This window comes from Symphalangus syndactylus, chromosome 20 (genome assembly GCF_028878055.3).
Source record: "Symphalangus syndactylus isolate Jambi chromosome 20, NHGRI_mSymSyn1-v2.1_pri, whole genome shotgun sequence".
Taxonomy (NCBI): domain Eukaryota; kingdom Metazoa; phylum Chordata; class Mammalia; order Primates; family Hylobatidae; genus Symphalangus; species Symphalangus syndactylus.
In genome coordinates, this window is record NC_072442.2 from 34,644,518 (window position 1) to 34,670,139 (window position 25,622).

The window sequence follows — 25,622 nt, forward strand, 5'->3', positions numbered from 1 at the left end:
CCATTGCCATGGCTGGAATAGCCAAGGTCTTCGTCGGAGAGGTGCTGGAAGAGGCCCTGGACGTGTGTGAGATGTGGGGAGAAAAGCCCCCACTGCAGCCCAAGCATTTAAGGGAGGCTGCTCGCAGGTTAAAGCCCAAGGGCCTCTTCCCCAACAGCAACTACCAAAAAATCATGTTCTAGGCCCAAGGCCAGAGGGAAGGGTCTGTTTGTGCAGGCATAAGTACTGCATTCGTCTTTCAGTGACAGGACTGCGTTTGCTGGAGCTTCTGCATCTCAGTCTACCCTGGATTTACCCACCATCTTAGTGTCTTGAGACGTCAAGCTGCCCTTACCTGGATGAAGACAGCAGATTGTTTGGTAGTAGCCTTGGCTAAATGTTTGGGCCTCCGAGGTCATGTTGAGGCCTTTTTGTATGTCTTTCTAGTTGGAAGAATAAAGGTGCCTGGGCCTTGAGCATCCTGTGGACAGGAAGCTGCATTCAGAGAGGGAAGCCCTTTCCAGGACATTTGTACGGTTCCTTGCTGAAGCCTGCTGTTGCCGTGTCTTTGCTGGAATGCTTATGTCTGGGTTTCAGTAAGTGAAGGCGCCAGAAATGTTTCCCGAATGTTGTCCTGGGTAATTTTCATGCCCTTATGTATTTTTGTGAGTCATCACAAAAACAGTTAAACTCTTTTCCAAACTGCAGAAATAAAAATTACATCACAAAGCTTTTTTTTTTCTCTCAGTTGACCCTTCTCCTATTCCTGCCTACTGTGCTTTACGTCAGCAAGTGATCCTTTACTGTTTTAGAATGTAATATAGTATAGATGCATCGTAAAAGACGAGAGAGCATCCAATTCCAAAATCACCTTTCCTCACGCCGCCATTTGTAGCGAACTTCTATGTAGTTGAAAAGGCATACAGACAGCCTGTTGATACTTCATGTTTGCTACACACGGTGATATGGCCGGTTCATCCAGAGACACTGAAATTTAGTTCAAAACACTGCCTTAGAGTATTCCTGATTTTATTGATTCCACCGATGATCCACTCGGAAAATCAAACCTGAGTACACAGACATGGGGGAAGATATTAAAATATCGGACCAAGTAGGTTCATCACGAGTGACAAAGTTATTCCCAACTCTACTTGGACATACTCTGCTGTATCTTTATGATGCAATTGAGTAATTTTTCTTTACAGAATAAAGACCTGAGACTTACGACGGAATCACCCTGAACCTTCCCAGCACAGCTCACAGACATCCGTGGTTCCATTTCAGTGTGTTTCCCTCTGCCATGTGCCCCCTGAATCACAGAGTGAAAGCCAAATTTTCGAAAAGACCCCATTGTTCTGCTCTAATATCGAATGCAGAATAACATGTACTCTTTCTTCCTGGAGCCAAATAAACCCCCATACAATATAGTTGTATTTCCTCATACCCTCAGCTTTTGCTGCTAAAATAGGACTTATGGTACGTAGCATCTGCCTTTGGGTATTACGGAAATTTCTAAATTTTACCAAGAATTGGGAAATTCCGTTTCATACCTCCATATTCTGGCCTTCTTCAGCTTTCCTTTCCTTTAACCAACTTTCTTGCCTGGGCGTACCACAAGTTAGACCGGTGTGTCTTAGAGACACAAGGAGGGTACAGGTTCTTGGCAGAACTCATGGAGATGGGAGGGCTCCCTCAGAAATGAAAGTGCTTGAGCTCCCAAAGGAAGTAAGGTCCTAGAGACTCATTATCTCCCAGTCTTAACATGGCTCTCAGCTCATTCCTTTTCCATAGCATGGAGCAGTCTTGGAAGCTGTATTCTGGCAGATGTGGCAGCTCTGGCCCTTTCAGAACACTAGAGGAAAAGAGAACCTGGCCCAAGCAGCCTGCGGTCTAGACAGGCATCAGCAGAGGGCAGTGCTGATGGCGACTCCACACACAAGCTTAGAACATTTCTCTTGCCCCTCATAGAACTCAATACATTGAGTGGGGTCTGAGTAAATCTGAACTGCTGAAGACAGAAACAAGTTCACATCAAGGTCTCAGAGGTCAGCTCAAGAGCAGGAACACAGCGTTGTTCTCTCAGAGAGGAAAACTGGATTAGTTGAGAGGGTTCAGTGTCCCTACGCATTTTTTTTTTTGTTTTTTCCTGTAAGTTATGGGATACTAGTGCAAAACGTGCAGGTTTCTTACCAAGGTATACATGTGCCATAGCGGTTTGCTGCACCAATCCACCCACCATCTAGGCTTTAAGCCCCACATGCCTTGGGTGTTTGTCCTAATGCTCTCCTTTCCCTGGCCCCCCACCCCGTGACAGGCCACGGAGAGTCACGTTCCACTTTCTCTGTCCATGTGTTCTCATTGATCAACTCCCACTTTTGAGTGAGAAGATGTGGTGTTTGCTTTTCCGTTCCTGTGTTAGTTTGCTGAGAATGATGGTCCCCAGGGTCGTCCATGTCACCGCAAAGAAGACGAACTCATTCTTTTTTATGCTGCCTAGTATTCCCGGGTGTATATACCACACATATTCTTTATCCAGTCTATCACTGATGGGCATTTGGGTTGGTTCCAGGTCCTTTGCTCTTGCAAACTGTGCCGCAGTGAGCATATCTGTGCATGTGTCCTTGTAATTGGATGAATTATAACCCTTTGGCTATATACCCGGTAATGAGATAGCTGGGTCCAATGGTATTTCTGGTTCTAGATGCTTGAGGAATCGCCACACGGACTTCCACAATGGTTGAACTGATTTACACTCTCACAGACGTTGTAAAAGTGTTTCTGTATCTTCACAGCCTTGCCAGCATCTGTTGTTTCCTGACTTTTTAATAATCGCATACGAAATCTTCTCAATATGTAATATCACATAGCCACAGCTCTCAAGAAAGAAATCTGTAGACAGTGTTATCTTTTCAGGAGAAAGCTTTGACTGCTTTCATGGCTGGTTGTATTACACGTTTACGACAATGAGGTTTTTCCTGGAGCTTCACTACAAGTCGTAAAGTCTTTCTCATAATGTACCTATGGAGACTACCTAGAAAAATGTGGTCTCTGACTGGTGCTGGTAAGGTGGTGACAAGATATCTAACAAATAAAGTGACCGTACTTGACTATTTTCCAAAGTTTACTATTTCGGGGTCAGCTTAAGAACCTCACTGCCCGCCTTTGCCCTCACAAGTAATTAGCATGTGCCTAAATAAAGTTGAAGCCAGCTAGCTCCACTATTCCAAGCAGATACTGTCTAGGGTCTAGTCTCTGGAAGTATAAAGTACAGAGCTTACAAGTACAGCTACGCGAAAAGTTGTACCCAAGCTAGAAAGGCTTAAATGATCAATTGATGGATTTGTGTTTCCTCTGGAAGGGGGTACAAAGCAGAGCGCTAATACACATATATAGGGTAGAAGAGTTCAGGGCTTTTATGGACGGCACACAGCTAGGTGTCTTCAAAGAGGTGCACCAGGGAAGCCTCACTGGGCTCCCGTAGGGCGTCAATGGCCGCCCTCTGGAAGCGCACGTCCCGGATGATGTGCTGCCCGATCTTGCGCATCGGGCGCTGGAAGGGCAGCTTGAGGAGGTGAAGCTGCGTGGACTTCTGGTACTTTCTGATTTTGCGCACTGCCAGGCCTGTAGCGGTGAGGCTTCTTGATCCCTCCTGTAGGCGGCGCCCTCTTGCCGGCGGCTGCAGTGGCCAGGGTCTTCGTGGCGCCTGCCAGGCTGTGGCTTTGCCTGGCCACAATGGTGAAACCTCCTCTCTACTTTAAAGAATACAAATTTCTCCTGGCGTGGTGGCGCGCACAGTTGCTCCAAGCTACTCTGGAGGCTGAGTCAGGAGAGTTGCTTGGGCCCAGGAGGCAGAGGCTGCAGTGAGCTGCCATCAGGCCACTGCAATCCAGTCTGGGGGACAGAGGGAGACTCTGTCTCGAAAATAAATAAATAATATGCAATACAATACAATACAACAGCAGAACACAGAAATCATATTTTCATATTCCCCACACCCAGCCCAGTCTATTTCAGAGTATGTGATAAACCACTTGTTTCCCTATGAGTTAGAGATTTTTTTCTCAGACGTTTAAGTTTTCTAATGTGCAACTTCATAAAAGGTCTCATTTTTACCCTCATTGTTTTCTTTATTGTTGTGAAATGTGAACTTTGCGATTCTGTGAGGAATCCAGAATTCTGAAATGCCCCCGGCATTTCCCGCCCCGCCCTCCCCAGAGCCTAGCCCTGCCTCTGCCCCTCCCTTGGGTGCGGACGGAACCTCGAATTGAGGAGCCCGCCCAAAGCCCTGATTAGATTAGGATTACCCTGAAACAATAGCTGTTAAGGGCTGGGTCTAATTCAATCGTCTGTGCTCTTTATTTGGGACTGAACCTCCCTGAGATTCCATTCCCCTGTGGGTGATTCCTCAGCCCTGGAGGTGCAGACCCAGGGAGCTGCACGGCCCAGACCTGGGCAACACCTGTAAGAGCTCAGAGCATCCTCCCGGCAGCTGGCAGAACAAACAAGTGGGCCTGGGTTTCACATACCTGAGGAATTGGATTCTGCCACGAACTCGAATCAGATCGACGCCAGATTCTTCTCAGGTGAAGGCAACGACCCCACAGACAGACCCATCCTGGAGGTCCCTCGTGTGACTCTGAGCAGGAGGCAGTCACTTGGCCTAGTAGAACTTCTGAGCTGTGAGCCGGGGTTTGTTTTCAATATCCAAAATTGGTGAGAATTTCTTCTGCATTCATCTAAAACTAATAAACTCTCCATCCACAGGTTTCTCCATATTGTGGAAGTGAGATAAAGCAGTGTGTGTGTTTGTGTGTGGGAAGGGGAGGCAGGGAGCTGTGTCCACTTGTGACTAATCTATGGCTCGCCAGAAACATAGCAGCCAAAATCTTTGAAAGTTTCTGGGCTGTGGGTCGGCGGGCCAGTGGGATGGCAGACGAGGAAGAAGACCCCACCTTTGAGGAAGGAAATGAAGAAATTGGAGGAGGTGCAGAAGGTGGACAGGGTAAAAGAAAGAGACTTTTTTCTAAAGAATTGCGATGTATGATGTATGGCTTTGGGGATGACCAGAATCCTTATACTGAGTCAGTGGATATTCTTGAAGATCTTGTCATAAAGTATATCACTGAAATGACTCACAAGGCAATGTCAATTGGAAGACAAGGTCGAGTACAAGTTGAAGATATCATCTTCTTGATTCGAAAGGACCCAAGGAAGTTTGCCAGGGTGAAAGACTTGCTTACTATGAATGAAGAATTGAAACGAGCTAGAAAAGCATTCGATGAAGCAAATTACGCATCTTGACACTTTTTGTAGATTCTGAAAATTACCATCTGGGGAAACCAGATATCATAATTGTATATTTTCTAAAGTAAGGTTCTGATATCTAGCCGTGTAAATGAAAGATGGAGAAACAGAGAGTTTTCAGCCTTTCTTTTTATGCTTTTGATTTTAGAGTGATATTGGTGCATGTCGTTGCCTGCCTTTGTATTACCATACTTTAATCACTTACCGGGTTTTAATGACCACGCATAAGTCAAAGTACCTTGCAAACCGTGTCGTTCCTTCTGACTTTTGACTATCTGAAGGATAAAGTCGTATTTGCGTGTTAGGTATGTTTACGCCCTTGTAACCTTGTGAGCTATACTGTAGCTTTTTTCTTTTTCTTTTTCTTTTTTTTTTTTTTTTTCAGAGGGAGTCTCGCTGTGTCGCCAGGCTGGGGTGCAGGGGCGTGATCTCGGCTGACTGCGGGCTCCGCCTCCCGGGTTCGGGTGATTCTCCTTCCTGGGCCTCTCGGGTTCCTGGGAAGTGCAGGCGCCTGCCACCATGCCTGGCTAACTTTTCGTATTTTTGGTGGTGACGGGGTTTCGCCATGTTGGCCAGGATGGTTTCGATCTCTGAACCTCGTGATCCGCCTGCCTCGGCCTCCCACGGTGCTGGGACTGCAGGCGCCAGCCACCGAGCCTGGCCTACTGTAGCTATTTAATATGTGAAATCGAAATGGCATTTCTGACTTGACAGCTGAGGCTTGTACTTCATGTATTCTGAAGTTTTTAGACAACAACTAGTTTACTGTCTAGTTCATTATTAAAGAGAATGAACTAGGCCGGGCGTGGTGGCTCGTGCCTGTAATCCCAGCACTTTGGGAGGCCGAGGCGGGCGGATCACGAAGTCAGGAGTTCGAGACCATCCTGGCTAACACGGTGAAACCCCGTCTCTACTAAAAATACAAAAAATTAGCCGGGCGCAGTGGCGGGTGACCGTAGTCCCAGCTACTCGGGAGGCTGAGGCCGGAGAATGGCGTCTACGCGGGAGGAGGGGCTTGCGGTGAGCCGAGATCGCTGCACTGCCCTCCAGCCTGGTCGGCAGAGCGAGACGCCGTCTCCACACAAACAAGCAAACAAAAAAACAGAAAGCAAGTTTCACATTGCTTTCACAATACTTAATGCTGTGTTGGAAGGCTTTTTGATTTAAAATCACTTTGGATTGATAACATCCTGTTAAAGTTTTAGGAGAACACGTTTTCCCGGATCAAATTCAAGCTTCTTAAAATAAATGCTTTCAGTAGCAGGAATGGCATTGCTTAAAATGCTGACGGCAGGGTAAGCGTTTGCGTTAGTGTTTTATTAACATATTTGTAAGTACTTGTTCGTCGTGGAAATGTGTCCTTGCCTAAAACCATAGGTGGCTGTGGAAACCATGTTTGTAGTTCGGAATACCCAGGTTTTGTGGGTATTTGCTCTATGCGTAAAATTATTCTTGCCCTTAGTTTAAAGTAAGGATTACAGTTGGATTGAAGTCGATCACTGAATGTTATTGTTTATGAGACTTAACATTTTGAGTGCCGCTTAATAAACATGATCTGTAAATCAAAAAAAAAAAAAAAAACAAGAAAAAGGATGGTTCTCAAAATCTCACTTCGGATCCATAATCAAACCACCCCAGCTGTAACTTCTGCTGCTACAGCTGCTGTCACGGAGCAGACCTGAGTCTCACCCATGGAGACAGGCAGGCAAACAGTTGTGTCTGCTGAGATGTTCGCCACGCCCCAAGGTCTGAAGGGCAGCAACAAGGACGGGCTCCCTGAGGACCTAGATGGGAACTTGGAAGAACCCAGGGGTCAGGAAGGTGAGCTCAGCAGTCAGGATGTCACGGACCTCACAGAAGGCGACAGTGAAGCCTCAGCCTCAGCTCCTCCTGCAGCCAAAGGACGGAAAAGAGATACCAAAGGAAAGAAGGAGAGGAAGCCCACCGTGGATGCGGAGGAGGCTCAGAGGATGGCAACCCTGCTGTCTGCCATGTCTGAGGAGCAGCTGGCCCGCTACGAAGTGTGTCGCCGGTCAGCTTTCCCAAAAGCACGCATTGCAGGTCTGATGCATTCTATCACTGGCGGATCGGAGCCTGAGAACGTGGCCATTGCCATGGCTGGAATAGCCAAGGTCTTCGTCGGAGAGGTGCTGGAAGAGGCCCTGGACGTGTGTGAGATGTGGGGAGAAAAGCCCCCACTGCAGCCCAAGCATTTAAGGGAGGCTGCTCGCAGGTTAAAGCCCAAGGGCCTCTTCCCCAACAGCAACTACCAAAAAATCATGTTCTAGGCCCAAGGCCAGAGGGAAGGGTCTGTTTGTGCAGGCATAAGTACTGCATTCGTCTTTCAGTGACAGGACTGCGTTTGCTGGAGCTTCTGCATCTCAGTCTACCCTGGATTTACCCACCATCTTAGTGTCTTGAGACGTCAAGCTGCCCTTACCTGGATGAAGACAGCAGATTGTTTGGTAGTAGCCTTGGCTAAATGTTTGGGCCTCCGAGGTCATGTTGAGGCCTTTTTGTATGTCTTTCTAGTTGGAAGAATAAAGGTGCCTGGGCCTTGAGCATCCTGTGGACAGGAAGCTGCATTCAGAGAGGGAAGCCCTTTCCAGGACATTTGTACGGTTCCTTGCTGAAGCCTGCTGTTGCCGTGTCTTTGCTGGAATGCTTATGTCTGGGTTTCAGTAAGTGAAGGCGCCAGAAATGTTTCCTGAATGTTGTCCTGGGTAATTTTCATGCCCTTATGTATTTTTGTGAGTCATCACAAAAACAGTTAAACTCTTTTCCAAACTGCAGAAATAAAAATTACATCACAAAGCTTTTTTTTTTCTCTCAGTTGACCCTTCTCCTATTCCTGCCTACTGTGCTTTACGTCAGCAAGTGATCCTTTACTGTTTTAGAATGTAATATAGTATAGATGCATCGTAAAAGACGAGAGAGCATCCAATTCCAAAATCACCTTTCCTCACGCCGCCATTTGTAGCGAACTTCTATGTAGTTGAAAAGGCATACAGACAGCCTGTTGATACTTCATGTTTGCTACACACGGTGATATGGCCGGTTCATCCAGAGACACTGAAATTTAGTTCAAAACACTGCCTTAGAGTATTCCTGATTTTATTGATTCCACCGATGATCCACTCGGAAAATCAAACCTGAGTACACAGACATGGGGGAAGATATTAAAATATCGGACCAAGTAGGTTCATCACGAGTGACAAAGTTATTCCCAACTCTACTTGGACATACTCTGCTGTATCTTTATGATGCAATTGAGTAATTTTTCTTTACAGAATAAAGACCTGAGACTTACGACGGAATCACCCTGAACCTTCCCAGCACAGCTCACAGATATCCGTGGTTCCATTTCAGTGTGTTTCCCTCTGCCATGTGCCCCCTGAATCACAGAGTGAAAGCCAAATTTTCGAAAAGACCCCATTGTTCTGCTCTAATATGGAATGCAGAATAACATGTACTCTTTCTTCCTGGAGCCAAATAAACCCCCATACAATATAGTTGTATTTCCTCATACCCTCAGCTTTTGCTGCTAAAATAGGACTTATGGTACGTAGCATCTGCCTTTGGGTATTACGGAAATTTCTAAATTTTACCAAGAATTGGGAAATTCCGTTTCATACCTCCATATTCTGGCCTTCTTCAGCTTTCCTTTCCTTTAACCAACTTTCTTGCCTGGGCGTACCACAAGTTAGACCGGTGTGTCTTAGAGACACAAGGAGGGTACAGGTTCTTGGCAGAACTCATGGAGATGGGAGGGCTCCCTCAGAAATGAAAGTGCTTGAGCTCCCAAAGGAAGTAAGGTCCTAGAGACTCATTATCTCCCAGTCTTAACATGGCTCTCAGCTCATTCCTTTTCCATAGCATGGAGCAGTCTTGGAAGCTGTATTCTGGCAGATGTGGCAGCTCTGGCCCTTTCAGAACACTAGAGGAAAAGAGAACCTGGCCCAAGCAGCCTGCGGTCTAGACAGGCATCAGCAGAGGGCAGTGCTGATGGCGACTCCACACACAAGCTTAGAACATTTCTCTTGCCCCTCATAGAACTCAATACATTGAGTGGGGTCTGAGTAAATCTGAACTGCTGAAGACAGAAACAAGTTCACATCAAGGTCTCAGAGGTCAGCTCAAGAGCAGGAACACAGCGTTGTTCTCTCAGAGAGGAAAACTGGATTAGTTGAGAGGGTTCAGTGTCCCTACGCATTTTTTTGTTTGTTTTTTCCTGTAAGTTATGGGATACTAGTGCAAAACGTGCAGGTTTCTTACCAAGGTATACATGTGCCATAGCGGTTTGCTGCACCAATCCACCCACCATCTAGGCTTTAAGCCCCACATGCCTTGGGTGTTTGTCCTAATGCTCTCCTTTCCCTGGCCCCCCACCCCGTGACAGGCCACGGAGAGTCACGTTCCACTTTCTCTGTCCATGTGTTCTCATTGATCAACTCCCACTTTTGAGTGAGAAGATGTGGTGTTTGCTTTTCCGTTCCTGTGTTAGTTTGCTGAGAATGATGGTCCCCAGGGTCGTCCATGTCACTGCAAAGAAGACGAACTCATTCTTTTTTATGCTGCCTAGTATTCCCGGGTGTATATACCACACATATTCTTTATCCAGTCTATCACTGATGGGCATTTGGGTTGGTTCCAGGTCCTTTGCTCTTGCAAACTGTGCCGCAGTGAGCATATCTGTGCATGTGTCCTTGTAATTGGATGAATTATAACCCTTTGGCTATATACCCGGTAATGAGATAGCTGGGTCCAATGGTATTTCTGGTTCTAGATGCTTGAGGAATCGCCACACGGACTTCCACAATGGTTGAACTGATTTACACTCTCACAGACGTTGTAAAAGTGTTTCTGTATCTTCACAGCCTTGCCAGCATCTGTTGTTTCCTGACTTTTTAATAATCGCATACGAAATCTTCTCAATATGTAATATCACATAGCCACAGCTCTCAAGAAAGAAATCTGTAGACAGTGTTATCTTTTCAGGAGAAAGCTTTGACTGCTTTCATGGCTGGTTGTATTACACGTTTACGACAATGAGGTTTTTCCTGGAGCTTCACTACAAGTCGTAAAGTCTTTCTCATAATGTACCTATGGAGACTACCTAGAAAAATGTGGTCTCTGACTGGTGCTGGTAAGGTGGTGACAAGATATCTAACAAATAAAGTGACCGTACTTGACTATTTTCCAAAGTTTACTATTTCGGGGTCAGCTTAAGAACCTCACTGCCCGCCTTTGCCCTCACAAGTAATTAGCATGTGCCTAAATAAAGTTGAAGCCAGCTAGCTCCACTATTCCAAGCAGATACTGTCTAGGGTCTAGTCTCTGGAAGTATAAAGTACAGAGCTTACAAGTACAGCTACGCGAAAAGTTGTACCCAAGCTAGAAAGGCTTAAATGATCAATTGATGGATTTGTGTTTCCTCTGGAAGGGGGTACAAAGCAGAGCGCTAATACACATATATAGGGTAGAAGAGTTCAGGGCTTTTATGGACGGCACACAGCTAGGTGTCTTCAAAGAGGTGCACCAGGGAAGCCTCACTGGGCTCCCGTAGGGCGTCAATGGCCGCCCTCTGGAAGCGCACGTCCCGGATGATGTGCTGCCCGATCTTGCGCATCGGGCGCTGGAAGGGCAGCTTGAGGAGGTGAAGCTGCGTGGACTTCTGGTACTTTCTGATTTTGCGCACTGCCAGGCCTGTAGCGGTGAGGCTTCTTGATCCCTCCTGTAGGCGGCGCCCTCTTGCCGGCGGCTGCAGTGGCCAGGGTCTTCGTGGCGCCTGCCAGGCTGTGGCTTTGCCTGGCCACAATGGTGAAACCTCCTCTCTACTTTAAAGAATACAAATTTCTCCTGGCGTGGTGGCGCGCACAGTTGCTCCAAGCTACTCTGGAGGCTGAGTCAGGAGAGTTGCTTGGGCCCAGGAGGCAGAGGCTGCAGTGAGCTGCCATCAGGCCACTGCAATCCAGTCTGGGGGACAGAGGGAGACTCTGTCTCGAAAATAAATAAATAATATGCAATACAATACAATACAACAGCAGAACATAGAAATCATATTTTCATATTCCCCACACCCAGCCCAGTCTATTTCAGAGTATGTGATAAACCACTTGTTTCCCTATGAGTTAGAGATTTTTTTCTCAGACGTTTAAGTTTTCTAATGTGCAACTTCATAAAAGGTCTCATTTTTACCCTCATTGTTTTCTTTATTGTTGTGAAATGTGAACTTTGCGATTCTGTGAGGAATCCAGAATTCTGAAATGCCCCCGGCATTTCCCGCCCCGCCCTCCCCAGAGCCTAGCCCTGCCTCTGCCCCTCCCTTGGGTGCGGACGGAACCTCGAATTGAGGAGCCCGCCCAAAGCCCTGATTAGATTAGGATTACCCTGAAACAATAGCTGTTAAGGGCTGGGTCTAATTCAATCGTCTGTGCTCTTTATTTGGGACTGAACCTCCCTGAGATTCCATTCCCCTGTGGGTGATTCCTCAGCCCTGGAGGTGCAGACCCAGGGAGCTGCACGGCCCAGACCTGGGCAACACCTGTAAGAGCTCAGAGCATCCTCCCGGCAGCTGGCAGAACAAACAAGTGGGCCTGGGTTTCACATACCTGAGGAATTGGATTCTGCCACGAACTCGAATCAGATCGACGCCAGATTCTTCTCAGGTGAAGGCAACGACCCCACAGACAGACCCATCCTGGAGGTCCCTCGTGTGACTCTGAGCAGGAGGCAGTCACTTGGCCTAGTAGAACTTCTGAGCTGTGAGCCGGGGTTTGTTTTCAATATCCAAAATTGGTGAGAATTTCTTCTGCATTCATCTAAAACTAATAAACTCTCCATCCACAGGTTTCTCCATATTGTGGAAGTGAGATAAAGCAGTGTGTGTGTTTGTGTGTGGGAAGGGGAGGCAGGGAGCTGTGTCCACTTGTGACTAATCTATGGCTCGCCAGAAACATAGCAGCCAAAATCTTTGAAAGTTTCTGGGCTGTGGGTCGGCGGGCCAGTGGGATGGCAGACGAGGAAGAAGACCCCACCTTTGAGGAAGGAAATGAAGAAATTGGAGGAGGTGCAGAAGGTGGACAGGGTAAAAGAAAGAGACTTTTTTCTAAAGAATTGCGATGTATGATGTATGGCTTTGGGGATGACCAGAATCCTTATACTGAGTCAGTGGATATTCTTGAAGATCTTGTCATAAAGTATATCACTGAAATGACTCACAAGGCAATGTCAATTGGAAGACAAGGTCGAGTACAAGTTGAAGATATCATCTTCTTGATTCGAAAGGACCCAAGGAAGTTTGCCAGGGTGAAAGACTTGCTTACTATGAATGAAGAATTGAAACGAGCTAGAAAAGCATTCGATGAAGCAAATTACGCATCTTGACACTTTTTGTAGATTCTGAAAATTACCATCTGGGGAAACCAGATATCATAATTGTATATTTTCTAAAGTAAGGTTCTGATATCTAGCCGTGTAAATGAAAGATGGAGAAACAGAGAGTTTTCAGCCTTTCTTTTTATGCTTTTGATTTTAGAGTGATATTGGTGCATGTCGTTGCCTGCCTTTGTATTACCATACTTTAATCACTTACCGGGTTTTAATGACCACGCATAAGTCAAAGTACCTTGCAAACCGTGTCGTTCCTTCTGACTTTTGACTATCTGAAGGATAAAGTCGTATTTGCGTGTTAGGTATGTTTACGCCCTTGTAACCTTGTGAGCTATACTGTAGCTTTTTTCTTTTTCTTTTTCTTTTTTTTTTTTTTTTTCAGAGGGAGTCTCGCTGTGTCGCCAGGCTGGGGTGCAGGGGCGTGATCTCGGCTGACTGCGGGCTCCGCCTCCCGGGTTCGGGTGATTCTCCTTCCTGGGCCTCTCGGGTTCCTGGGAAGTGCAGGCGCCTGCCACCATGCCTGGCTAACTTTTCGTATTTTTGGTGGTGACGGGGTTTCGCCATGTTGGCCAGGATGGTTTCGATCTCTGAACCTCGTGATCCGCCTGCCTCGGCCTCCCACGGTGCTGGGACTGCAGGCGCCAGCCACCGAGCCTGGCCTACTGTAGCTATTTAATATGTGAAATCGAAATGGCATTTCTGACTTGACAGCTGAGGCTTGTACTTCATGTATTCTGAAGTTTTTAGACAACAACTAGTTTACTGTCTAGTTCATTATTAAAGAGAATGAACTAGGCCGGGCGTGGTGGCTCGTGCCTGTAATCCCAGCACTTTGGGAGGCCGAGGCGGGCGGATCACGAAGTCAGGAGTTCGAGACCATCCTGGCTAACACGGTGAAACCCCGTCTCTACTAAAAATACAAAAAATTAGCCGGGCGCAGTGGCGGGTGACCGTAGTCCCAGCTACTCGGGAGGCTGAGGCCGGAGAATGGCGTCTACGCGGGAGGAGGGGCTTGCGGTGAGCCGAGATCGCTGCACTGCCCTCCAGCCTGGTCGGCAGAGCGAGACGCCGTCTCCACACAAACAAGCAAACAAAAAAACAGAAAGCAAGTTTCACATTGCTTTCACAATACTTAATGCTGTGTTGGAAGGCTTTTTGATTTAAAATCACTTTGGATTGATAACATCCTGTTAAAGTTTTAGGAGAACACGTTTTCCCGGATCAAATTCAAGCTTCTTAAAATAAATGCTTTCAGTAGCAGGAATGGCATTGCTTAAAATGCTGACGGCAGGGTAAGCGTTTGCGTTAGTGTTTTATTAACATATTTGTAAGTACTTGTTCGTCGTGGAAATGTGTCCTTGCCTAAAACCATAGGTGGCTGTGGAAACCATGTTTGTAGTTCGGAATACCCAGGTTTTGTGGGTATTTGCTCTATGCGTAAAATTATTCTTGCCCTTAGTTTAAAGTAAGGATTACAGTTGGATTGAAGTCGATCACTGAATGTTATTGTTTATGAGACTTAACATTTTGAGTGCCGCTTAATAAACATGATCTGTAAATCAAAAAAAAAAAAAAAAACAAGAAAAAGGATGGTTCTCAAAATCTCACTTCGGATCCATAATCAAACCACCCCAGCTGTAACTTCTGCTGCTACAGCTGCTGTCACGGAGCAGACCTGAGTCTCACCCATGGAGACAGGCAGGCAAACAGTTGTGTCTGCTGAGATGTTCGCCACGCCCCAAGGTCTGAAGGGCAGCAACAAGGACGGGCTCCCTGAGGACCTAGATGGGAACTTGGAAGAACCCAGGGGTCAGGAAGGTGAGCTCAGCAGTCAGGATGTCACGGACCTCACAGAAGGCGACAGTGAAGCCTCAGCCTCAGCTCCTCCTGCAGCCAAAGGACGGAAAAGAGATACCAAAGGAAAGAAGGAGAGGAAGCCCACCGTGGATGCGGAGGAGGCTCAGAGGATGGCAACCCTGCTGTCTGCCATGTCTGAGGAGCAGCTGGCCCGCTACGAAGTGTGTCGCCGGTCAGCTTTCCCAAAAGCACGCATTGCAGGTCTGATGCATTCTATCACTGGCGGATCGGAGCCTGAGAACGTGGCCATTGCCATGGCTGGAATAGCCAAGGTCTTCGTCGGAGAGGTGCTGGAAGAGGCCCTGGACGTGTGTGAGATGTGGGGAGAAAAGCCCCCACTGCAGCCCAAGCATTTAAGGGAGGCTGCTCGCAGGTTAAAGCCCAAGGGCCTCTTCCCCAACAGCAACTACCAAAAAATCATGTTCTAGGCCCAAGGCCAGAGGGAAGGGTCTGTTTGTGCAGGCATAAGTACTGCATTCGTCTTTCAGTGACAGGACTGCGTTTGCTGGAGCTTCTGCATCTCAGTCTACCCTGGATTTACCCACCATCTTAGTGTCTTGAGACGTCAAGCTGCCCTTACCTGGATGAAGACAGCAGATTGTTTGGTAGTAGCCTTGGCTAAATGTTTGGGCCTCCGAGGTCATGTTGAGGCCTTTTTGTATGTCTTTCTAGTTGGAAGAATAAAGGTGCCTGGGCCTTGAGCATCCTGTGGACAGGAAGCTGCATTCAGAGAGGGAAGCCCTTTCCAGGACATTTGTACGGTTCCTTGCTGAAGCCTGCTGTTGCCGTGTCTTTGCTGGAATGCTTATGTCTGGGTTTCAGTAAGTGAAGGCGCCAGAAATGTTTCCTGAATGTTGTCCTGGGTAATTTTCATGCCCTTATGTATTTTTGTGAGTCATCACAAAAACAGTTAAACTCTTTTCCAAACTGCAGAAATAAAAATTACATCACAAAGCTTTTTTTTTTCTCTCAGTTGACCCTTCTCCTATTCCTGCCTACTGTGCTTTACGTCAGCAAGTGATCCTTTACTGTTTTAGAATGTAATATAGTATAGATGCATCGTAAAAGACGAGAGAGCATCCAATTCCAAAATCACCTTTCCTCACGCCGCCATTTGTAGCGAACTTCTATGTAGTTGAAAAGGCATACAGACAGCCTGTTGATACTTCATGTTTGCTACACACGGTGATATGGCCGGTTCATCCAGAGACACTGAAATTTAGTTCAAAACACTGCCTTAGAGTATTCCTGATTTTATTGATTCCACCGATGATCCACTCGGAAAATCAAACCTGAGTACACAGACATGGGGGAAGATATTAAAATATCGGACCAAGTAGGTTCATCACGAGTGACAAAGTTATTCCCAACTCTACTTGGACATACTCTGCTGTATCTTTATGATGCAATTGAGTAATTTTTCTTTACAGAATAAAGACCTGAGACTTACGACGGAATCACCCTGAACCTTCCCAGCACAGCTCACAGATATCCGTGGTTCCATTTCAGTGTGTTTCCCTCTGCCATGTGCCCCCTGAATCACAGAGTGAAAGCCAAATTTTCGAAAAGACCCCATTGTTCTGCTCTAATATGGAATGCAGAATAACATGTACTCTTTCTTCCTGGAGCCAAATAAACCCCCATACAATATAGTTGTATTTCCTCATACCCTCAGCTTTTGCTGCTAAAATAGGACTTATGGTACGTAGCATCTGCCTTTGGGTATTACGGAAATTTCTAAATTTTACCAAGAATTGGGAAATTCCGTTTCATACCTCCATATTCTGGCCTTCTTCAGCTTTCCTTTCCTTTAACCAACTTTCTTGCCTGGGCGTACCACAAGTTAGACCGGTGTGTCTTAGAGACACAAGGAGGGTACAGGTTCTTGGCAGAACTCATGGAGATGGGAGGGCTCCCTCAGAAATGAAAGTGCTTGAGCTCCCAAAGGAAGTAAGGTCCTAGAGACTCATTATCTCCCAGTCTTAACATGGCTCTCAGCTCATTCCTTTTCCATAGCATGGAGCAGTCTTGGAAGCTGTATTCTGGCAGATGTGGCAGCTCTGGCCCTTTCAGAACACTAGAGGAAAAGAGAACCTGGCCCAAGCATCCTGCGGTCTAGACAGGCATCAGCAGAGGGCAGTGCTGATGGCGACTCCACACACAAGCTTAGAACATTTCTCTTGCCCCTCATAGAACTCAATACATTGAGTGGGGTCTGAGTAAATCTGAACTGCTGAAGACAGAAACAAGTTCACATCAAGGTCTCAGAGGTCAGCTCAAGAGCAGGAACACAGCGTTGTTCTCTCAGAGAGGAAAACTGGATTAGTTGAGAGGGTTCAGTGTCCCTACGCATTTTTTTGTTTGTTTTTTCCTGTAAGTTATGGGATACTAGTGCAAAACGTGCAGGTTTCTTACCAAGGTATACATGTGCCATAGCGGTTTGCTGCACCAATCCACCCACCATCTAGGCTTTAAGCCCCACATGCCTTGGGTGTTTGTCCTAATGCTCTCCTTTCCCTGGCCCCCCACCCCGTGACAGGCCACGGAGAGTCACGTTCCACTTTCTCTGTCCATGTGTTCTCATTGATCAACTCCCACTTTTGAGTGAGAAGATGTGGTGTTTGCTTTTCCGTTCCTGTGTTAGTTTGCTGAGAATGATGGTCCCCAGGGTCGTCCATGTCACTGCAAAGAAGACGAACTCATTCTTTTTTATGCTGCCTAGTATTCCCGGGTGTATATACCACACATATTCTTTATCCAGTCTATCACTGATGGGCATTTGGGTTGGTTCCAGGTCCTTTGCTCTTGCAAACTGTGCCGCAGTGAGCATATCTGTGCATGTGTCCTTGTAATTGGATGAATTATAACCCTTTGGCTATATACCCGGTAATGAGATAGCTGGGTCCAATGGTATTTCTGGTTCTAGATGCTTGAGGAATCGCCACACGGACTTCCACAATGGTTGAACTGATTTACACTCTCACAGACGTTGTAAAAGTGTTTCTGTATCTTCACAGCCTTGCCAGCATCTGTTGTTTCCTGACTTTTTAATAATCGCATACGAAATCTTCTCAATATGTAATATCACATAGCCACAGCTCTCAAGAAAGAAATCTGTAGACAGTGTTATCTTTTCAGGAGAAAGCTTTGACTGCTTTCATGGCTGGTTGTATTACACGTTTACGACAATGAGGTTTTTCCTGGAGCTTCACTACAAGTCGTAAAGTCTTTCTCATAATGTACCTATGGAGACTACCTAGAAAAATGTGGTCTCTGACTGGTGCTGGTAAGGTGGTGACAAGATATCTAACAAATAAAGTGACCGTACTTGACTATTTTCCAAAGTTTACTATTTCGGGGTCAGCTTAAGAACCTCACTGCCCGCCTTTGCCCTCACAAGTAATTAGCATGTGCCTAAATAAAGTTGAAGCCAGCTAGCTCCACTATTCCAAGCAGATACTGTCTAGGGTCTAGTCTCTGGAAGTATAAAGTACAGAGCTTACAAGTACAGCTACGCGAAAAGTTGTACCCAAGCTAGAAAGGCTTAAATGATCAATTGATGGATTTGTGTTTCCTCTGGAAGGGGGTACAAAGCAGAGCGCTAATACACATATATAGGGTAGAAGAGTTCAGGGCTTTTATGGACGGCACACAGCTAGGTGTCTTCAAAGAGGTGCACCAGGGAAGCCTCACTGGGCTCCCGTAGGGCGTCAATGGCCGCCCTCTGGAAGCGCACGTCCCGGATGATGTGCTGCCCGATCTTGCGCATCGGGCGCTGGAAGGGCAGCTTGAGGAGGTGAAGCTGCGTGGACTTCTGGTACTTTCTGATTTTGCGCACTGCCAGGCCTGTAGCGGTGAGGCTTCTTGATCCCTCCTGTAGGCGGCGCCCTCTTGCCGGCGGCTGCAGTGGCCAGGGTCTTCGTGGCGCCTGCCAGGCTGTGGCTTTGCCTGGCCACAATGGTGAAACCTCCTCTCTACTTTAAAGAATACAAATTTCTCCTGGCGTGGTGGCGCGCACAGTTGCTCCAAGCTACTCTGGAGGCTGAGTCAGGAGAGTTGCTTGGGCCCAGGAGGCAGAGGCTGCAGTGAGCTGCCATCAGGCCACTGCAATCCAGTCTGGGGGACAGAGGGAGACTCTGTCTCGAAAATAAATAAATAATATGCAATACAATACAATACAACAGCAGAACACAGAAATCATATTTTCATATTCCCCACACCCAGCCCAGTCTATTTCAGAGTATGTGATAAACCACTTGTTTCCCTATGAGTTAGAGATTTTTTTCTCAGACGTTTAAGTTTTCTAATGTGCAACTTCATAAAAGGTCTCATTTTTACCCTCATTGTTTTCTTTATTGTTGTGAAATGTGAACTTTGCGATTCTGTGAGGAATCCAGAATTCTGAAATGCCCCCGGCATTTCCCGCCCCGCCCTCCCCAGAGCCTAGCCCTGCCTCTGCCCCTCCCTTGGGTGCGGACGGAACCTCGAATTGAGGAGCCCGCCCAAAGCCCTGATTAGATTAGGATTACCCTGAAACAATAGCTGTTAAGGGCTGGGTCTAATTCAATCGTCTGTGCTCTTTATTTGGGACTGAACCTCCCTGAGATTCCATTCCCCTGTGGGTGATTCCTCAGCCCTGGAGGTGCAGACCCAGGGAGCTGCACGGCCCAGACCTGGGCAACACCTGTAAGAGCTCAGAGCATCCTCCCGGCAGCTGGCAGAACAAACAAGTGGGCCTGGGTTTCACATACCTGAGGAATTGGATTCTGCCACGAACTCGAATCAGATCGACGCCAGATTCTTCTCAGGTGAAGGCAACGACCCCACAGACAGACCCATCCTGGAGGTCCCTCGTGTGACTCTGAGCAGGAGGCAGTCACTTGGCCTAGTAGAACTTCTGAGCTGTGAGCCGGGGTTTGTTTTCAATATCCAAAATTGGTGAGAATTTCTTCTGCATTCATCTAAAACTAATAAACTCTCCATCCACAGGTTTCTCCATATTGTGGAAGTGAGATAAAGCAGTGTGTGTGTTTGTGTGTGGGAAGGGGAGGCAGGGAGCTGTGTCCACTTGTGACTAATCTATGGCTCGCCAGAAACATAGCAGCCAAAATCTTTGAAAGTTTCTGGGCTGTGGGTCGGCGGGCCAGTGGGATGGCAGACGAGGAAGAAGACCCCACCTTTGAGGAAGGAAATGAAGAAATTGGAGGAGGTGCAGAAGGTGGACAGGGTAAAAGAAAGAGACTTTTTTCTAAAGAATTGCGATGTATGATGTATGGCTTTGGGGATGACCAGAATCCTTATACTGAGTCAGTGGATATTCTTGAAGATCTTGTCATAAAGTATATCACTGAAATGACTCACAAGGCAATGTCAATTGGAAGACAAGGTCGAGTACAAGTTGAAGATATCATCTTCTTGATTCGAAAGGACCCAAGGAAGTTTGCCAGGGTGAAAGACTTGCTTACTATGAATGAAGAATTGAAACGAGCTAGAAAAGCATTCGATGAAGCAAATTACGCATCTTGACACTTTTTGTAGATTCTGAAAATTACCATCTGGGGAAACCAGATATCATAATTGTATATTTTCTAAAGTAAGGTTCTGATATCTAGCCGTGTAAATGAAAGATGGAGAAACAGAGAGTTTTCAGCCTTTCTTTTTATGCTTTTGATTTTAGAGTGATATTGGTGCATGTCGTTGCCTGCCTTTGTATTACCATACTTTAATCACTTACCGGGTTTTAATGACCACGCATAAGTCAAAGTACCTTGCAAACCGTGTCGTTCCTTCTGACTTTTGACTATCTGAAGGATAAAGTCGTATTTGCGTGTTAGGTATGTTTACGCCCTTGTAACCTTGTGAGCTATACTGTAGCTTTTTTCTTTTTCTTTTTCTTTTTTTTTTTTTTTTTCAGAGGGAGTCTCGCTGTGTCGCCAGGCTGGGGTGCAGGGGCGTGATCTCGGCTGACTGCGGGCTCCGCCTCCCGGGTTCGGGTGATTCTCCTTCCTGGGCCTCTCGGGTTCCTGGGAAGTGCAGGCGCCTGCCACCATGCCTGGCTAACTTTTCGTATTTTTGGTGGTGACGGGGTTTCGCCATGTTGGCCAGGATGGTTTCGATCTCTGAACCTCGTGATCCGCCTGCCTCGGCCTCCCACGGTGCTGGGACTGCAGGCGCCAGCCACCGAGCCTGGCCTACTGTAGCTATTTAATATGTGAAATCGAAATGGCATTTCTGACTTGACAGCTGAGGCTTGTACTTCATGTATTCTGAAGTTTTTAGACAACAACTAGTTTACTGTCTAGTTCATTATTAAAGAGAATGAACTAGGCCGGGCGTGGTGGCTCGTGCCTGTAATCCCAGCACTTTGGGAGGCCGAGGCGGGCGGATCACGAAGTCAGGAGTTCGAGACCATCCTGGCTAACACGGTGAAACCCCGTCTCTACTAAAAATACAAAAAATTAGCCGGGCGCAGTGGCGGGTGACCGTAGTCCCAGCTACTCGGGAGGCTGAGGCCGGAGAATGGCGTCTACGCGGGAGGAGGGGCTTGCGGTGAGCCGAGATCGCTGCACTGCCCTCCAGCCTGGTCGGCAGAGCGAGACGCCGTCTCCACACAAACAAGCAAACAAAAAAACAGAAAGCAAGTTTCACATTGCTTTCACAATACTTAATGCTGTGTTGGAAGGCTTTTTGATTTAAAATCACTTTGGATTGATAACATCCTGTTAAAGTTTTAGGAGAACACGTTTTCCCGGATCAAATTCAAGCTTCTTAAAATAAATGCTTTCAGTAGCAGGAATGGCATTGCTTAAAATGCTGACGGCAGGGTAAGCGTTTGCGTTAGTGTTTTATTAACATATTTGTAAGTACTTGTTCGTCGTGGAAATGTGTCCTTGCCTAAAACCATAGGTGGCTGTGGAAACCATGTTTGTAGTTCGGAATACCCAGGTTTTGTGGGTATCTGCTCTATGCGTAAAATTATTCTTGCCCTTAGTTTAAAGTAAGGATTACAGTTGGATTGAAGTCGATCACTGAATGTTATTGTTTATGAGACTTAACATTTTGAGTGCCGCTTAATAAACATGATCTGTAAATCAAAAAAAAAAAAAAAAACAAGAAAAAGGATGGTTCTCAAAATCTCACTTCGGATCCATAATCAAACCACCCCAGCTGTAACTTCTGCTGCTACAGCTGCTGTCACGGAGCAGACCTGAGTCTCACCCATGGAGACAGGCAGGCAAACAGTTGTGCCTGCTGAGATGTTCGCCACGCCCCAAGGTCTGAAGGGCAGCAACAAGGACGGGCTCCCTGAGGACCTAGATGGGAACTTGGAAGAACCCAGGGGTCAGGAAGGTGAGCTCAGCAGTCAGGATGTCACGGACCTCACAGAAGGCGACAGTGAAGCCTCAGCCTCAGCTCCTCCTGCAGCCAAAGGACGGAAAAGAGATACCAAAGGAAAGAAGGAGAGGAAGCCCACCGTGGATGCGGAGGAGGCTCAGAGGATGGCAACCCTGCTGTCTGCCATGTCTGAGGAGCAGCTGGCCCGCTACGAAGTGTGTCGCCGGTCAGCTTTCCCAAAAGCACGCATTGCAGGTCTGATGCATTCTATCACTGGCGGATCGGAGCCTGAGAACGTGGCCATTGCCATGGCTGGAATAGCCAAGGTCTTCGTCGGAGAGGTGCTGGAAGAGGCCCTGGACGTGTGTGAGATGTGGGGAGAAAAGCCCCCACTGCAGCCCAAGCATTTAAGGGAGGCTGCTCGCAGGTTAAAGCCCAAGGGCCTCTTCCCCAACAGCAACTACCAAAAAATCATGTTCTAGGCCCAAGGCCAGAGGGAAGGGTCTGTTTGTGCAGGCATAAGTACTGCATTCGTCTTTCAGTGACAGGACTGCGTTTGCTGGAGCTTCTGCATCTCAGTCTACCCTGGATTTACCCACCATCTTAGTGTCTTGAGACGTCAAGCTGCCCTTACCTGGATGAAGACAGCAGATTGTTTGGTAGTAGCCTTGGCTAAATGTTTGGGCCTCCGAGGTCATGTTGAGGCCTTTTTGTATGTCTTTCTAGTTGGAAGAATAAAGGTGCCTGGGCCTTGAGCATCCTGTGGACAGGAAGCTGCATTCAGAGAGGGAAGCCCTTTCCAGGACATTTGTACGGTTCCTTGCTGAAGCCTGCTGTTGCCGTGTCTTTGCTGGAATGCTTATGTCTGGGTTTCAGTAAGTGAAGGCGCCAGAAATGTTTCCCGAATGTTGTCCTGGGTAATTTTCATGCCCTTATGTATTTTTGTGAGTCATCACAAAAACAGTTAAACTCTTTTCCAAACTGCAGAAATAAAAATTACATCACAAAGCTTTTTTTTTTCTCTCAGTTGACCCTTCTCCTATTCCTGCCTACTGTGCTTTACGTCAGCAAGTGATCCTTTACTGTTTTAGAATGTAATATAGTATAGATGCATCGTAAAAGACGAGAGAGCATCCAATTCCAAAATCACCTTTCCTCACGCCGCCATTTGTAGCGAACTTCTATGTAGTTGAAAAGGCATACAGACAGCCTGTTGATACTTCATGTTTGCTACACACGGTGATATGGCCGGTTCATCCAGAGACACTGAAATTTAGTTCAAAACACTGCCTTAGAGTATTCCTGATTTTATTGATTCCACCGATGATCCACTCGGAAAATCAAACCTGAGTACACAGACATGGGGGAAGATATTAAAATATCGGACCAAGTAGGTTCATCACGAGTGACAAAGTTATTCCCAACTCTACTTGGACATACTCTGCTGTATCTTTATGATGCAATTGAGTAATTTTTCTTTACAGAATAAAGACCTGAGACTTACGACGGAATCACCCTGAACCTTCCCAGCACAGCTCACAGACATCCGTGGTTCCATTTCAGTGTGTTTCCCTCTGCCATGTGCCCCCTGAATCACAGAGTGAAAGCCAAATTTTCGAAAAGACCCCATTGTTCTGCTCTAATATCGAATGCAGAATAACATGTACTCTTTCTTCCTGGAGCCAAATAAACCCCCATACAATATAGTTGTATTTCCTCATACCCTCAGCTTTTGCTGCTAAAATAGGACTTATGGTACGTAGCATCTGCCTTTGGGTATTACGGAAATTTCTAAATTTTACCAAGAATTGGGAAATTCCGTTTCATACCTCCATATTCTGGCCTTCTTCAGCTTTCCTTTCCTTTAACCAACTTTCTTGCCTGGGCGTACCACAAGTTAGACCGGTGTGTCTTAGAGACACAAGGAGGGTACAGGTTCTTGGCAGAACTGATGGAGATGGGAGGGCTCCCTCAGAAATGAAAGTGCTTGAGCTCCCAAAGGAAGTAAGGTCCTAGAGACTCATTATCTCCCAGTCTTAACATGGCTCTCAGCTCATTCCTTTTCCATAGCATGGAGCAGTCTTGGAAGCTGTATTCTGGCAGATGTGGCAGCTCTGGCCCTTTCAGAACACTAGAGGAAAAGAGAACCTGGCCCAAGCAGCCTGCGGTCTAGACAGGCATCAGCAGAGGGCAGTGCTGATGGCGACTCCACACACAAGCTTAGAACATTTCTCTTGCCCCTCATAGAACTCAATACATTGAGTGGGGTCTGAGTAAATCTGAACTGCTGAAGACAGAAACAAGTTCACATCAAGGTCTCAGAGGTCAGCTCAAGAGCAGGAACACAGCGTTGTTCTCTCAGAGAGGAAAACTGGATTAGTTGAGAGGGTTCAGTGTCCCTACGCATTTTTTTTTTTGTTTTTTCCTGTAAGTTATGGGATACTAGTGCAAAACGTGCAGGTTTCTTACCAAGGTATACATGTGCCATAGCGGTTTGCTGCACCAATCCACCCACCATCTAGGCTTTAAGCCCCACATGCCTTGGGTGTTTGTCCTAATGCTCTCCTTTCCCTGGCCCCCCACCCCGTGACAGGCCACGGAGAGTCACGTTCCACTTTCTCTGTCCATGTGTTCTCATTGATCAACTCCCACTTTTGAGTGAGAAGATGTGGTGTTTGCTTTTCCGTTCCTGTGTTAGTTTGCTGAGAATGATGGTCCCCAGGGTCGTCCATGTCACCGCAAAGAAGACGAACTCATTCTTTTTTATGCTGCCTAGTATTCCGGGGTGTATATACCACACATATTCTTTATCCAGTCTATCACTGATGGGCATTTGGGTTGGTTCCAGGTCCTTTGCTCTTGCAAACTGTGCCGCAGTGAGCATATCTGTGCATGTGTCCTTGTAATTGGATGAATTATAACCCTTTGGCTATATACCCGGTAATGAGATAGCTGGGTCCAATGGTATTTCTGGTTCTAGATGCTTGAGGAATCGCCACACGGACTTCCACAATGGTTGAACTGATTTACACTCTCACAGACGTTGTAAAAGTGTTTCTGTATCTTCACAGCCTTGCCAGCATCTGTTGTTTCCTGACTTTTTAATAATCGCATACGAAATCTTCTCAATATGTAATATCACATAGCCACAGCTCTCAAGAAAGAAATCTGTAGACAGTGTTATCTTTTCAGGAGAAAGCTTTGACTGCTTTCATGGCTGGTTGTATTACACGTTTACGACAATGAGGTTTTTCCTGGAGCTTCACTACAAGTCGTAAAGTCTTTCTCATAATGTACCTATGGAGACTACCTAGAAAAATGTGGTCTCTGACTGGTGCTGGTAAGGTGGTGACAAGATATCTAACAAATAAAGTGACCGTACTTGACTATTTTCCAAAGTTTACTATTTCGGGGTCAGCTTAAGAACCTCACTGCCCGCCTTTGCCCTCACAAGTAATTAGCATGTGCCTAAATAAAGTTGAAGCCAGCTAGCTCCACTATTCCAAGCAGATACTGTCTAGGGTCTAGTCTCTGGAAGTATAAAGTACAGCGCTTACAAGTACAGCTACGCGAAAATTGTACCCAAGCTAGAAAGGCTTAAATGATCAATTGATGGATTTGTGTTTCCTCTGGAAGGGGGTACAAAGCAGAGCGCTAATACACATATATAGGGTAGAAGAGTTCAGGGCTTTTATGGACGGCACACAGCTAGGTGTCTTCAAAGAGGTGCACCAGGGAAGCCTCACTGGGCTCCC

General features: G+C 46.6%; 5 protein-coding genes across 5 annotated transcripts; all 5 read left to right on the forward strand.

The window, feature by feature from the left end:
- Positions 1-4,905: 4,905 nt before the first annotated feature.
- On the forward strand, positions 4,906-5,280 carry LOC134735330 (transcription initiation factor TFIID subunit 13-like). Its single transcript, XM_063629797.1, has one exon. The coding sequence runs from the start codon at positions 4,906-4,908 to the stop codon at positions 5,278-5,280; it is 375 nt and encodes a 124-aa protein (XP_063485867.1).
- A 1,694-nt stretch (positions 5,281-6,974) lies between these two features.
- LOC134735331 (TATA-box binding protein associated factor 11 like protein 2-like) lies at positions 6,975-7,571 on the forward strand. Its single transcript, XM_063629798.1, has one exon. The coding sequence runs from the start codon at positions 6,975-6,977 to the stop codon at positions 7,569-7,571; it is 597 nt and encodes a 198-aa protein (XP_063485868.1).
- A 4,723-nt stretch (positions 7,572-12,294) lies between these two features.
- Positions 12,295-12,669, forward strand: LOC134735332 (transcription initiation factor TFIID subunit 13-like). Its single transcript, XM_063629799.1, has one exon. The coding sequence runs from the start codon at positions 12,295-12,297 to the stop codon at positions 12,667-12,669; it is 375 nt and encodes a 124-aa protein (XP_063485869.1).
- Positions 12,670-14,363: 1,694 nt separating this feature from the next.
- LOC134735333 (TATA-box binding protein associated factor 11 like protein 2-like) lies at positions 14,364-14,960 on the forward strand. Its single transcript, XM_063629800.1, has one exon. It carries the CDS (start codon positions 14,364-14,366, stop codon positions 14,958-14,960), a length of 597 nt encoding a protein of 198 aa, XP_063485870.1.
- A 4,723-nt stretch (positions 14,961-19,683) lies between these two features.
- LOC134735334 (transcription initiation factor TFIID subunit 13-like) lies at positions 19,684-20,058 on the forward strand. Its single transcript, XM_063629801.1, has one exon. It carries the CDS (start codon positions 19,684-19,686, stop codon positions 20,056-20,058), a length of 375 nt encoding a protein of 124 aa, XP_063485871.1.
- The last annotated feature ends 5,564 nt before the right edge of the window (positions 20,059-25,622 follow it).

What these genes read in the sequence shown, in the direction of transcription:
- LOC134735330 (XM_063629797.1), top strand. Translation starts at nt 4,906, where the DNA reads ATGGCAGACGAGGAAGAAGACCCCACCTTTGAGGAAGGAAATGAAGAA.
- LOC134735331 (XM_063629798.1), top strand. Translation starts at nt 6,975, where the DNA reads ATGGAGACAGGCAGGCAAACAGTTGTGTCTGCTGAGATGTTCGCCACG.
- LOC134735332 (XM_063629799.1), top strand. Translation starts at nt 12,295, where the DNA reads ATGGCAGACGAGGAAGAAGACCCCACCTTTGAGGAAGGAAATGAAGAA.
- LOC134735333 (XM_063629800.1), top strand. Translation starts at nt 14,364, where the DNA reads ATGGAGACAGGCAGGCAAACAGTTGTGTCTGCTGAGATGTTCGCCACG.
- LOC134735334 (XM_063629801.1), top strand. Translation starts at nt 19,684, where the DNA reads ATGGCAGACGAGGAAGAAGACCCCACCTTTGAGGAAGGAAATGAAGAA.